The 11,737-nt window shown below is 54.7% G+C and overlaps 1 protein-coding gene across 4 annotated transcripts; it reads left to right on the top strand.

The window, feature by feature from the left end:
- Positions 1 to 359: 359 nt before the first annotated feature.
- RHBDD2 (rhomboid domain containing 2) lies at positions 360 to 8,413 on the top strand. 4 transcript variants are annotated; one of them, XM_068968278.1, is made up of 4 exons: positions 360 to 559; positions 2,694 to 3,101; positions 4,145 to 4,295; positions 7,472 to 8,413. In XM_068968278.1, the coding sequence occupies exons 1-4, from the start codon at positions 382 to 384 to the stop codon at positions 7,827 to 7,829; spliced, it is 1,095 nt and encodes a 364-aa protein (XP_068824379.1). In that variant the 5' UTR covers positions 360 to 381; the 3' UTR covers positions 7,830 to 8,413. The 4 variants fall into 4 exon arrangements, with proteins under 4 accessions (XP_068824379.1, XP_068824381.1, XP_068824380.1 ...); XM_068968281.1 differs by lacking the exon at positions 360 to 559 and adding an exon at positions 2,575 to 2,621; XM_068968280.1 differs by lacking the exon at positions 2,694 to 3,101 and having other exon boundaries at positions 4,181 to 4,295.
- Positions 8,414 to 11,737: the final 3,324 nt, after the last annotated feature.

Here is an 11,737-nt window from a genome sequence, read left to right as displayed (position 1 = left end):
TGAGAGAGAGAGAGAGAGAAAGATGGAAGGGTCTGTAAACTGCAAGGCACATTATTCATTAGGTAGTTAGAGCTGAGATGACGAAATCCAAAATTCGAGCCGCCCCGCACGGCGCCCCCCAAGCGGCTCCCACACGGGACTCGCAGCGGACCCCGAGGGTGCTGCAGCCAGAGTTCACTGGCTGGACTCCCTACGGCCTACGCGCGTGGGAGGCATGCCAGCGCGAGTTACTGGATTGGGTAACGGCGCACGGGGCGGGGCCTCTGGGAGGCGGGGCTTCCGGCCACCCCCGCCGCTGTTGCCAGGGGTGACAGCCGCAGGGAGGCGGAAGGAGCCGAAGACCCGCCAGAGCTGCGTAGGTAAGCGGGAGCATTGGCGGCCATGGCGGTCTCGGAGCCCGGGTACCGGAGCTGGTCCTTGCGGCCCGAGGTGCCATCCGCCACCTTCTTCACCGCGCTGCTCTCGCTGCTGGTATCCGGGCCCCGTCTGTTCCTGCTGCAGCAGCCCCTGGCGCCCTCGGGTCTCTCGCTGCGGTCCGAGGCCCTGCGCAACTGGCAAGGTGAGCAGGGCGGGGCCGGGTCCCGGGTGCCAGTCCTTTTTCCTCCGACCTCGCCAGGCCCTGGGCTCCGGCCTCCCAGCACCCACGCCACCCCATCTCCGTCCGCATCATTCTCCCCACCTGGAGGACCAGCCCCATATTCCACGTCTTTGTGCAGAGCCCCATCTTGGTCATCCCTTGTAACCCTTCCCTACCCAGATTTGTTCCGGTCCCTGTCGCCATCGTACTGGTCAAGGCTCCCATATCCATTTGTAGTAATTAGGTTTCATTCCACCCTGCTTGCTCGCCGAGGAGGATTTTTCTCTGCCTTGTCACAATCACACCTACGTCTGTTTTATTTATTTATTTTTTCCTACGTCTGTTTTAGGGCCCAACCCCCTACTGGAAAAAAAAAATTTTTTTTTTTCACCTTCTCAAGACACTTGAGCTGTATCTGTGGCCACCTCTGTAAGCATCCTGGCCTCCTGGGGTTTAGAATTTCTTCTGCATCTTCGTTTTTATCTTAATCCTGACTCCGATTCCCAGCTTATAGCGGGAGCGGGGTGTCTTGTACCTTTGGGAGAGGTGTTGGTTGTCTTGGGGAGATGGAGAGATTTTGCAGACCAATTAATTATAAATATCTGCTCATAAAAGATGTTTTTAGTCTCTGTTTCTTCCCCATTCTTTTCTGGGGAGGAAAATGGGAGATTTGTATGACTTTTGTTGTTTTGCAAAGCACTTTCACAGGCATTAATCTCTTTTCATTCTCACGGTGATCCCATGACGTATTATCACTGTAGGCTTTATTGCCCATGGGCTTTATTGTTGTCCATTCTTTAGATGAAACTGAGGCTTAATGCGAAGACTCATAGAGCTTTGAGTCATACAATTGACACAGGAACCCGTATTGTTCTTTGCATCGTGTGACGTTTTGGAACTGGAACCTTGGGCTTTCTAATCCCCAAATTATATAGAATTGCTTCTAGAATTTTCACATGTACCCTTGGGATTTCTGTGTTGGAAGTACTCAACAAGTAATGACGGTACTCTTCAGATAATGAAGCCTTACAGAGATGGCCTGACTGAGGTATATGGTTCTTAGCCTGCCTCCCTGCTCAACTCTAAAAGCGGTCCCCCTCACCCTCACCCTGGATATACACAGCAGGCCTGTCTTCAGAGACAGATGCAAAATGCCAGCCTAAACTGAGCTCCCTTTTTTTTTTCCTTTACTTTGCGGCTTCTCTTGAGTGTGGGATTCATGGACAATGTGAGTATTAGACACGTAAGAGACCTTTGAGGGCTTCAAGTGTATCCATTTTATTTTACAATAAGAACATTGAAGCCGACAGGGCCCTGTGTCTGGACTGAACTCAAGCCAGTCTAGACGTGACAGAGCCAAGATTCCTTTAGGCTTCCAAATCCAATGTTGACTGCCACTTCGCTGATCACCCCCCTCTTTCAGTTTAGTGTTTTGGCCTGCAGGGATGTAAAAATATAGAAGCGAGGACTGCTTTTAGAAGAATAAAAGGTTCTTTGCTGTCTTATTGCATATCAAACATCACTCTGCCTCTAAGACCGGATAAGCACTTGCAAGAAAGACTTCTGAGTTCTGTATCTACATTCTTAGTGATAGTTTTCTCATCTTTACAGGTGCACAATAATTCATGGTCCCTTTTTTCTTCCTCTGAACAGCCACTATGGAAGGAGAGGTCAGGATTACAGCCGAGGAGACGGGCACAAAGAGTGTTAAGTGACACCCACTCAATCCACCTGAAGCTGTTACAATTAATTAACCCTCAAACTGCCCGGTGAGATAGGTCAGTATTAAAGCCTCAAAGAGGATTATAAAGCACATTACAAGTTATAAAAGACCATCCCATGCTAAAAAGTGTAATTTTTTTTCCCCCACGTGGAAGCCAGTCACAGATAAGACTTGCTCCAGGTCTGGGAAAGAGCAAAGATTAGACATCCCCGCCTCTACTTTGAGTCCTGGGTCCTTCGCTGTTGCTCCCCTCTGCTTATCCCACTGGCTCCGGGCTGATTTTCCCTGGCAACGAGAGCCAGCTACTCCCCGTTTTCCTAGGTGGGTTGTAACCTGGCTTTTCCCTTTTTGGAGCAAGCCACCACCGGGCCTCTAACTCGGTTCCCTCTGCAGTTTACAGGCTCGTGACTTACATCTTTGTCTACGAGAATCCCGTCTCCTTGCTCTGCGGAGCCATCGTCATCTGGCGCTTTGCTGGCAACTTTGAGAGAACCGTGGGCACCGTCCGCCACTGCTTCTTTACTCTGGTCTTCGCCGTCATCTGCGCCATCATCTTCCTGTCATTTGAAGCTGTGTCATCGCTGTCAAAGCTCGGGGAGGTGGAGGACGCTCGCGGTTTCACCCCCGTGGCTTTCGCCATGCTGGGAGTCAGCTGCGTCCGCTCTCGGATGAGGCGGGCCCTGGTGTTCGGCATGGTGGTGCCCTCGCTGCTGGTGCCGTGGCTCCTGCTCTGTGCCTCCTGGCTCATTCCCCAGACCTCTTTCCTCAGTAACGTCTGTGGCCTGGGAATCGGGCTCGCGTGTATCCTTCCTAGAGGGCTGATGTAGTAACATTGACACGCCAAAGGGTGAACCACACTGTAGGTTCTGGGGGTCGGGGCAGGGGCTTCGGGCAGGTAGAGTTCACACGTAGGTATTCTGTGTGCTAGCTTCAGATTTGGAACCATGTGGCCTCAGGCAGGTCACTTCCCTTCTTTATGCCAGAGTTTTCTCTTCTGGAAGAGATCCCCCTAGCTCTTTCCATACAATGGCTCAGCACTGCCAGTTGGTTTTTTTCAAGGTGTAAACCCATTTGACTTTTTTTTTACTGGAGGATCCTGAAATAACCATGAGCTAGAGGTGTTGCATGAAAGGTATTCCCAGGAAAAAAAAAAAGGTATTCCCAGGAAACAGGTTTCTTTGTGTTTGTTTGGCTTAGTCTTTTTCTCAGAAGAAGAAGAAAAAAAATTTTTTAAGGTAGGCTTTGACAATATGAGTGGTTAAAAACTTAGAATAAGCCTTCTCTTCCTTGCATAAACATTCTGGCAATTAGGCTGACTCTTTTTGGCCATCTCAGCAGTGACGGGCAGATGCAGGTCAGATGACCAGGGTACCCTCACCTCTCTGGGAGCTGGTGACGGTGTCGGGGGCGGGGGCTGCCACAGAGGCCTGCGGAAAGCTCACTTGGTCACATCAAAGCAAGGCTCCTTCTACCTGGGACAAAGGACAAGATGTCAGACCTCCCAGAGAGTATTAGACTAGCCACCTGCTTCATCCCACTTAGAGAAACAGAGGTGCGTGCTGGCTTCTGACGGTCATTCCAGGAGCCCGAGGGGCCCAGGAGAGAGGATGGGTGAGGTGTCAGCACTTGTCTGCCTGTCCTGTTGCTGTGTGTGTTTGCTGCAAGGTACGGAGGCTAGAAACTCCAGCTCTTGGTGTCCCCTGAGCTTGAAGCTGCAGTCCAGAGATGATGGTGGAATAAGCCCAGGCCCCCCATGGAGCCAGCGTGGGCGCCTCTGTCCTAGGGGCAGTGTGCAGCGCCCTCCCTTCAGCCCTCTCCACTTCTCCTTAATACGCCAACCCCAGATGGCTTCACCTACTGCTTCTCCTTTGACGTCCCAGAGCAAGTTGCCATGAAGCTCGACCAGAAGTTCCCCTTCAGCCTGATGAGGAGGATTTCGATGTTCAAGTACATCTCCGGCTCTTCAGCCGAAAGGAGGGCAGCCCAAAGCCGAAAGTAAGTTACAGAATGCTGTGCTTGCTTTATTCCTGAAGCAGCTCCAGGGCCTATAAAAGAGCGGTCCCCAGCCATTTTGGCCCCAGGGACCAGTTCCGTGGAGGACAGTTTTTCCACGAACCAGGAGTGGGGTCGGGGTGGGGGGGAATGGTTGTTTCAGGGTATTTCAAGCGATTACATGTTTTGTGCACTTTTATTTCTACTCTCAGATCCACCTCAGATCATCAGATCCCAGAGGTTGAGGACCCTTGCTGTATAGGGTGCGACTGGCTTTTGGTGTCCTGGGGAATAGGGAAGAGGGTGTGGGTCGCCTGGGCCTACCCAGCAAAACCTGTGCACAGATTTCTCCCGAGCATCCTGGACTCTGCCCGCTGCTTCCAAAGTGGGGTCCAAGCAGGAAGAGCATTCAGTGCCCTTGCACATAATCCCGAGGGACTTGCAGCCCCATCAGTGGCATCACCAGCCCTCAGCACTGACAAGCCTTCTGTGAGGCTGGGATTGGGCTCCGGCAGGTGACGCTGGCAAGAAGCGCGATCCACCTGACTGACTGGGAGGCTTAGGAGGTGGCGTGGCCCGAACCTCAGGGTGTTCTTGGCCACCTGGCGGGAGAAGGCGAAGTTTATTCACTGTTTTCCAGTCCAGGTGCGTTAACTCTCAGTGGAGCTCTCACATAGCCTCCCTCCTTCCTGTCAGAGAGGAGGCCCAAAGGGGACAAATGTCTTTATCCAGGTAACACAGTCAGAAGTGCCCACTCGAGAGCCAGGGGCTCCTGCTTCCGGGTCCTGCTCACTTCCTGTCCCTCCTGCACACGTGCTGCCAGCCTCGGGTGGCCTTCACTGGTTTTTGTCGATGCTGAGAGTTCCTGATGGAGGAGGTTTCCCTCCCAGAGAAAGAGTTCACTGCAGAGTCAGAGTGCTTTGTCAGCAGCCCATTTCTGCCTTGAGCCAGCTGTGGAGTCCAGCTTGTCCCCCACGCTGGCCTGGAGGCAGGATCTTGGTTGAATCAGAAGTTGCTCCTTGTAGTTTATTTTAGAAGGCGGACTCTCAGCCTTCAGTGACTCAGAGCCCTCTGACAATTTTCTTTTCTTTTCTTTTCTTTTTTGGCCATGCTGTGTGGCTTGTTGGATCTTAACCCCCCTCCCCAAACCAGGGATCAAACTTGGGGCCCCCTCAGTGAGAGTGCCAAGTCCTAACCACTGGACCTTGCTGGGGAAGTCCCAGCTCTGACCATTTCTTAAAGGCAGGGACGGGTACTGGGAAAAATAGAAATGCACATTCACTCATTTTATTTCAGGCAAGGAATTCCTGGAGTCTCAGTGGGTGGGAGGTGCTGACGTTTAGAATTAGCTGTATTTTAGCTTTTTGGACGGACCCTGATGGGAAAGATCGAGGGCAGGAGGAAAAGGAGACAACAGATCATAAGATGGTTAGATGGCGTTCCCAACTCAATGGACATGAGTTTGAGCAAGCCCTGGGAGGTGGCGAAGGACAGGGAGGCCTGGTGTGCTGCAGTGCATGGGGTCGCAAAGAGTCGGACACGACTGAGCGACCGAATGGCAACAACAACGGGTGGGAGGTGTTTAAATTTAGAATTAGCTGTATTGTATAGCTTTTTGGTTCTTAATTGCTGTTCTCACAGAATCTAGAGAGAACTTAGTTCTAAGTTCAGTTCAGAGAGAACTTAGGGGTCCTCATTTGCAAAGTCCTCAGCCGCACTCAGTGAAGGAAGCCCCTCTAAGGTGACTATGTTGACCCCTGGCAGCTGGGGCCTTACTCTACAAGGCAGCCCCCAGTGAGGACAGTCTTGCACGCTGGATCACACTCACTTTTCTGTAACTGTGACACTCGTGGTGCCCAGTGATCCTGCTTCCCATAACGTGCAGACCTCGCTGGGGATATGGTGACCCACATGGCATAGTGTCCCACCCCGTAACATCCTGGCCTGCTGCAGCCACCCAGAACAGAACATGATGTTTCTGATGACCCAACAACAGGACACGGGCAGCGTTGACGCATGTGTTGATTTTGGCATCAGTCCTGGACAGCTTTGTTTCCCTTGGAGGCTCTTAACAAGCTTCTTATAGGCCAGAGCCTCTGCATTTTTAAAATTCCGAAAGTGCTGTTAAATGTTGTGCGGCTGTACTTCAGTTGATTTATAAGCCTAGGTTTGGACTGAAGCGTATCAAGGTTTAATCATTACCTAACACAGGCAATGGCAACCCACTCCAGTACTCTTGCCTGGAAAATCCCATGAATGGAGGAGCCTGATAGGCTGGAGTCCATGGGGTTGCTAAGAGTCGGACATGACTGAGCGGCTTCACTGTATCACTTTTCATTTTCATGCATTGGAGAAGGAAATGGCAGCCCACTCCAGTATTCTTGCCTGGAGGATCCCAGGGACGGGGGAGCCTGGTGGGCTGTTGTCTCTGGGGTCGCACAGAGTCGAACACGACTGAAGCGACTTAGCGGCAGCAGCAGCAGCAACACAGGTGTCAGTGGTGTTGACATTCGTTCTTTGTATTGAGAAATCTCCGCAAAAGTTCACAGGCTAAATCCATTAGAACGTGTCTTCCTTTGTAGTCCCAGTCACCTGTGTCTGTGGTGGGGTCTTCGACCTTGACACAGACAGCTCCCTGCATCTGTCGTGTCCATTCCTGCCTGCCAGGACTTTGAGCTATAAGCCTTCTTTCCTGCCTTCACGGGTAGACCGTCTGCCAGCAGACAAGGCCTGGGCCCGAGCCCTGTGCTGCCCAGGTGGAGCCTTCCCCTCTGACCTCCCACAGGAGTGGACCTGTTCTCTTTGGTTGAATCGCTAGGCCAGCCACAGAAGACACTAACTACCGTGATCCCATCCCCAACTCCATCCGACTTGCAGACCGCCCTTACACCTCAAGGGGTCTCAGGCATGGGTCCGTCACCCCTCATCCTGCTGGCTTACTGCAGGGCTGTGAGTGGTCCCTGCCTGCTCTGGGCACCTGTTTTCTGTTCAGTTGATAGGACTCTTTCTCCCCATGTGGCACTTTTACAGCTGGTTACAGGAAATGCCCGTCCACAGCATGTTGTAATAGAAGGCAGTGCAGCGAGCCCAGGCCTTTTTCCTGCGGATCGACAGTTCGGGGTGCTGTGTTCCCCGGCATGACTAGCTCAGCACCCATCTTCTCTCTTGTTCCTTTCCAGACTGAACCCTGTGCCCGGCTCCTACCCCACGCAGAGCGGCCACCCTCACCTGACCCCAAATCACCCTGCCGCCCAGATGCAGCACGCCAGTGGCCAGAAACTGGCGGCCTGGCCATCGTGTGCTCCTGGGCACATGCCCAGCCTGCCTCCGTACCAGCCTGCCTCCGGCCTGTGCTACGTGCAGAATCATTTTGGCACAACCCCCAACTCCTCGGGTGTCTACCCAGCTTCCGCGGGTGCCTCCCTGGGAGTCCAGCCCCCTGCCCCCCTCAACTGCCCCGGCACCGTGTATTCCGGGGCCCTGGCCACTCCAGCAGCCACAGGCTCTAAGGAGTGCTCAAGGGTCCTGATGCCCTGAGAAAGTTTCCAGGGATGCGATCTCTCCTCCTGGCCTTCTCAAAAAGGGCCTCTCTGAGCTGAGATTTTCTTGACATGAAGTTATTTATTGGATACCTCTATGTGCCACGCTCTGTGTTGAGTATTTTGATATGTGTTCCTGTTCATCTCCTTTACCCTCATGACAGCTTCGTGAAGTACAGTTGTCCCCATTTCCCAGATGGAGAAAGCAGGGCGCCTGGTCAGGACACATGGCTCTCGTGGCACAGCTGGGGCACTTGGCTTCAGGCCCAGGCCCCTCCCACCCACTTCCCCACCCCAGAGAAACCTCGGGGAAGGGGGATCGGTTGTCAGCGGCTCATCCCAGCTCTCTGTTCCTTCCTGGCCTTGTGCGTAGTGCTCTTGGTTATCCAGTGTCCGTGTGTTCACGTGTGCCCTTCGGGAGCTCCCTGCTGGTGTGCTCGCCACTCCCCAGGCCTGTGCAGTGTTCCTCCCCTGCAGTGACACCCCCACCACCCAGACTTCTGCCCCAGGGGTGGTGAGACGGGCCTGCGTGCGCCCCAGCAGTATGTTGACGGGTCCGTCGCGTTGGTTATGTTTGTATAAAGAAACTGCCTCCACCCTGCCCCTGGTGTGCCGTGTCTTTATGATCGGGGAATACAGAGGGCAGCAAAGAGAACTGCAGCCAGATCCAGTTGGGCAGACGATATCCCAGGGGGGATGTGAAATGGGGCAGGAGATATGAGGCTCCCTGGAGAGCTGAAAGGGCAAACAGGAAGGTTTGGCGACCCTGAGATGGGTGGACGGCAGAGAGCCACAGTGGTGGTCCCCACACTCCAGGCTGGGTCACCGTGAGAAGGGCTGCCTGGCGGGACCTTACACAGGAGAGACATGGGCACTGGCGGCGACGCTGTGAGAAGCAAGAGTTAGGGAGGAGAGCCCTGGCCTCTGCCTGTCTCCTGATCTCCCAGCAGGAGATCCCATGGGCTAAATTAACCATGAAGCTTTTGGCAAGTAAGCCCAGGAAATGTGGTCTGCAGGGATCAGCTCCCCCATGCACACCCCTCGAGGCAGGGCAGGACAGGACAGGAAGGTGACTGAGCCAACAGGCACCTGATCAGGCCCGGGGGAGCTCATAGCTTCTGATAGCTGTCGGCTGGACTCCAGGTGGGCTCACGTTGAGGAAACACTCCCGTTGCAGGTGTTCTGACCGTAACACGTGGCCTTTGTGGATTCCCAGAGCTGGATGGCCACCTTAGGCTGGCTCTTTGGAGAGGCCTGGGACTTAGAGATGGATAAGACACACCCACAGATCTGCAGCAGCGGTCAGGGCGATGAGTGGCCTGCACTGGCCAGGGAGGGGGGACGAAGCCTAGAGGGTGGCTCCTGAGGATTGTGAACAGGATTCACCAGCCGAGGAGTCCAGACTGCAGTCCCAAGAGCCTGGCACATCCCACCACGCCCGCAGCTTTCCCATAGGGTCACTTGGTGAGGGCAGGCTGCTGTGTGTCCCCTAGTCATCATCCCTCCACTGCAGACTCCAGTCCCAGGCCTGTGCCCAGAAGCAGGGGAGGAGGCCACCTACCTTTCAGCGTGCTACCATCACCTCCTTCGTATCTGGCCCTCCCGGTTGGATCGGCCAGAGCTGTAGAGGTTGGCGGCCTGCCTTGTGGATGGCCAGGCTCAAGGACCCTCACGCGACCCTGAGTAGCAGGGCTGTGAGGGTCATCTGAGGTCATTCTGTTCCATTGTCTCCTCTGCCACTGGTTTCCTTAACCAGCTTCCTGGGAGGTGGGGTGGGTCTGGCAGAGCAGCCAACAGCATCCCATCCTCTGCTGCAACCGCTGCTCTGAAATTGGCTCTTCGCCCGTTCCCCTGGGCTTTGCTTGGGGCCCAGCAGGCAGCCTGGACCAGAGCGGGGGCACTTGTAGAGGGGATCCCAAAGCCCTCCCCCACTTGCCTGTTGAATCATCCACGTGCACCTGCTTCTGTGCGAGTGTGCCAAGCCTCAGGCTGGGCCTCAAGACAAGACAGGTGAGCTCCATGAGGGCGGAAAACCCCCAACACGGGGCTGACACACAATGAAGATCTGTTGACCAAGTAAATGAACTGGGATGCCCTACTCATGGGGATCTCAATCTGGGAGTGGGGGAGAGTAGACAATTGAAAAATTGTAATTCAGTGACGCTGTTCAGGCATCAGAAGAGGCCCCCAGACCAGCCTGGAGATCTGGGGGTCAGTCGGATACTAACCACACATCCTTCCATGGGGGCGGGTTGGCCCTGGAAGGAGGGAAAGGGGAAAGCCCTAACTAAGTCCTCTCACTATTGTTAGGCACATGAAGAACACAGACCACCAGGCAAAGGGAAGGCCATTGTTCCCCCGCATGATAGAAACCACTCCCCAGGCTAGGACGGACCCACTGATGGCCAGAGAAGCTTCCAGACGTTCTCCAGTTCCCCCTCTTCGTCAGCAGGGGGCAGCAGAGAAGCAGCCCCTTGGCCACCTCTGCTTCCGTCCTTGGAGGAGCCCCCTCTGGGGTGGGGCCGGGGATCCAGCTCTGTGCATAAATGTGACCTTTCAGATAAGGTCTAGAAGAGAGGCATGGACGCCCAGCTCCTTCAGATGCCTGCTGGTTCATTCCTTCATTTAACAAGCGCTTTGCTGGCAACTGGTGGCTCAGACGGTAAAAGCGTCTGTCTGCAGTGCAAGAGACCCGGGTTCGATCCCTGGGTTGGGAAGATGCCCTGGAGAAGGAGATGGCAGCCCACTCCAGTATTCTTGCCTGGAAAATCCCATGGATGGCGGAGCCTGGTAGTCTACCGTCCATGGGGTCGCAAAGAGTCGAACACTACTGAGCGACTTCACTTCACTTCACTTGCAGGGAACAAGAGCTCCAGGCCTGTGCTCGGCTCTGGGGACATGAAGAAGGAAAAGGAGGAGCCCAGGCTTCAGTATGCCCAGTCTGTTGTGGGAGACGTGCTCTGTGGAGTGGGAGAAGAGCCAGGTACAGAGGCGAGGCATGCCCACCTGGCAGGACGGGCTGGGACGGGGGAGGGCAGTGGAGGGGAGTTAACCAGGCAGGACCCAGGGCAATAGTGTGAGCAGAGATGGGAAGGGAGTTCGGCAGGGCAGAGGCTGTGTGCAGCTAGGAAAGAGCTGGAAGTGATGGGTGCCCAGCCTGAGGCCCTGGCTGAGGGGTGGGACAGACAGAAATGGAGCCTAGAAGGCAAAGTGACTTCCTGGGATCACAGCAGGTGAGTGGCCAAGCGTGTGCACACAGCTCTCCCACCCAGTGTCCAGTGCTCTTGCCCTGCCGGAAGGCGTCTGCCCACCCGCAGGTGGCAGTGTGGGGGAGGGCCCAGGATTGGGTTGGAAAGTCCTGTAGGATGAGGTTCCCCCAAGTGAGGAATGAGGGGACGGAGAAGGATGGAGTTGGCTCCTGAGACCTGCAGGGGCCTCTCCCCGGGCCTGCATCCCAGGGTGCCCTCAGGGCTCTGTTCAGAGCATCTCTGCCTGGATAACTGCCCGCAGCCAGAGGCAGCGAGTCCCCCACCTGGGCTCGAAGCTCAGCACCGCCACACCATCTCCAGGTCCCAGGCCACCCAGGATCTTGCTCGTTCTGAGCCTGGAGCTCCTCCCCCATGAAAGGTGGCCTGTCAGAGTCTGCTTAAACACCCCAAGGCTACTTCCTTGATGGACTCCTCCTCCTAGGGGCCTGGCTACAGCATCCCTGGAGCCAAGGACCAGGTGGGCTACCCACAGAGGCAACACTGGACAGGGCTTGGGGCGGTTGGGACACAAAGCACACACACACACACACACACACAGAGACACACACACACACACACACACCCCCGACTCAGTCACGTGTCTGTAAAAACAGACACGACATTCTGAACTCACAAATCTTACCTAGGGGCCTTCCAC

Source organism: Capricornis sumatraensis, chromosome 3 (assembly GCF_032405125.1).
Source record: "Capricornis sumatraensis isolate serow.1 chromosome 3, serow.2, whole genome shotgun sequence".
Taxonomy (NCBI): Eukaryota; Metazoa; Chordata; class Mammalia; order Artiodactyla; family Bovidae; genus Capricornis; species Capricornis sumatraensis.
The sequence above is the reverse complement of the archived record's forward strand: the minus strand, read 5'-3'. Positions and strand labels throughout refer to the sequence as shown.

Coding starts and splice junctions, on each gene's coding strand:
- RHBDD2 (XM_068968278.1), top strand. CDS start 382: ATGGCGGTCTCGGAGCCCGGGTACCGGAGCTGGTCCTTGCGGCCCGAG. Junction 3,102..4,144: donor CCTGGGAATCGGGCTCGCGT/GTATCCTTCCTA, acceptor CGCCAACCCCAG/ATGGCTTCACCTACTGCTTC. Junction 4,296..7,471: donor AGGGCAGCCCAAAGCCGAAA/GTAAGTTACAGA, acceptor GTTCCTTTCCAG/ACTGAACCCTGTGCCCGGCT.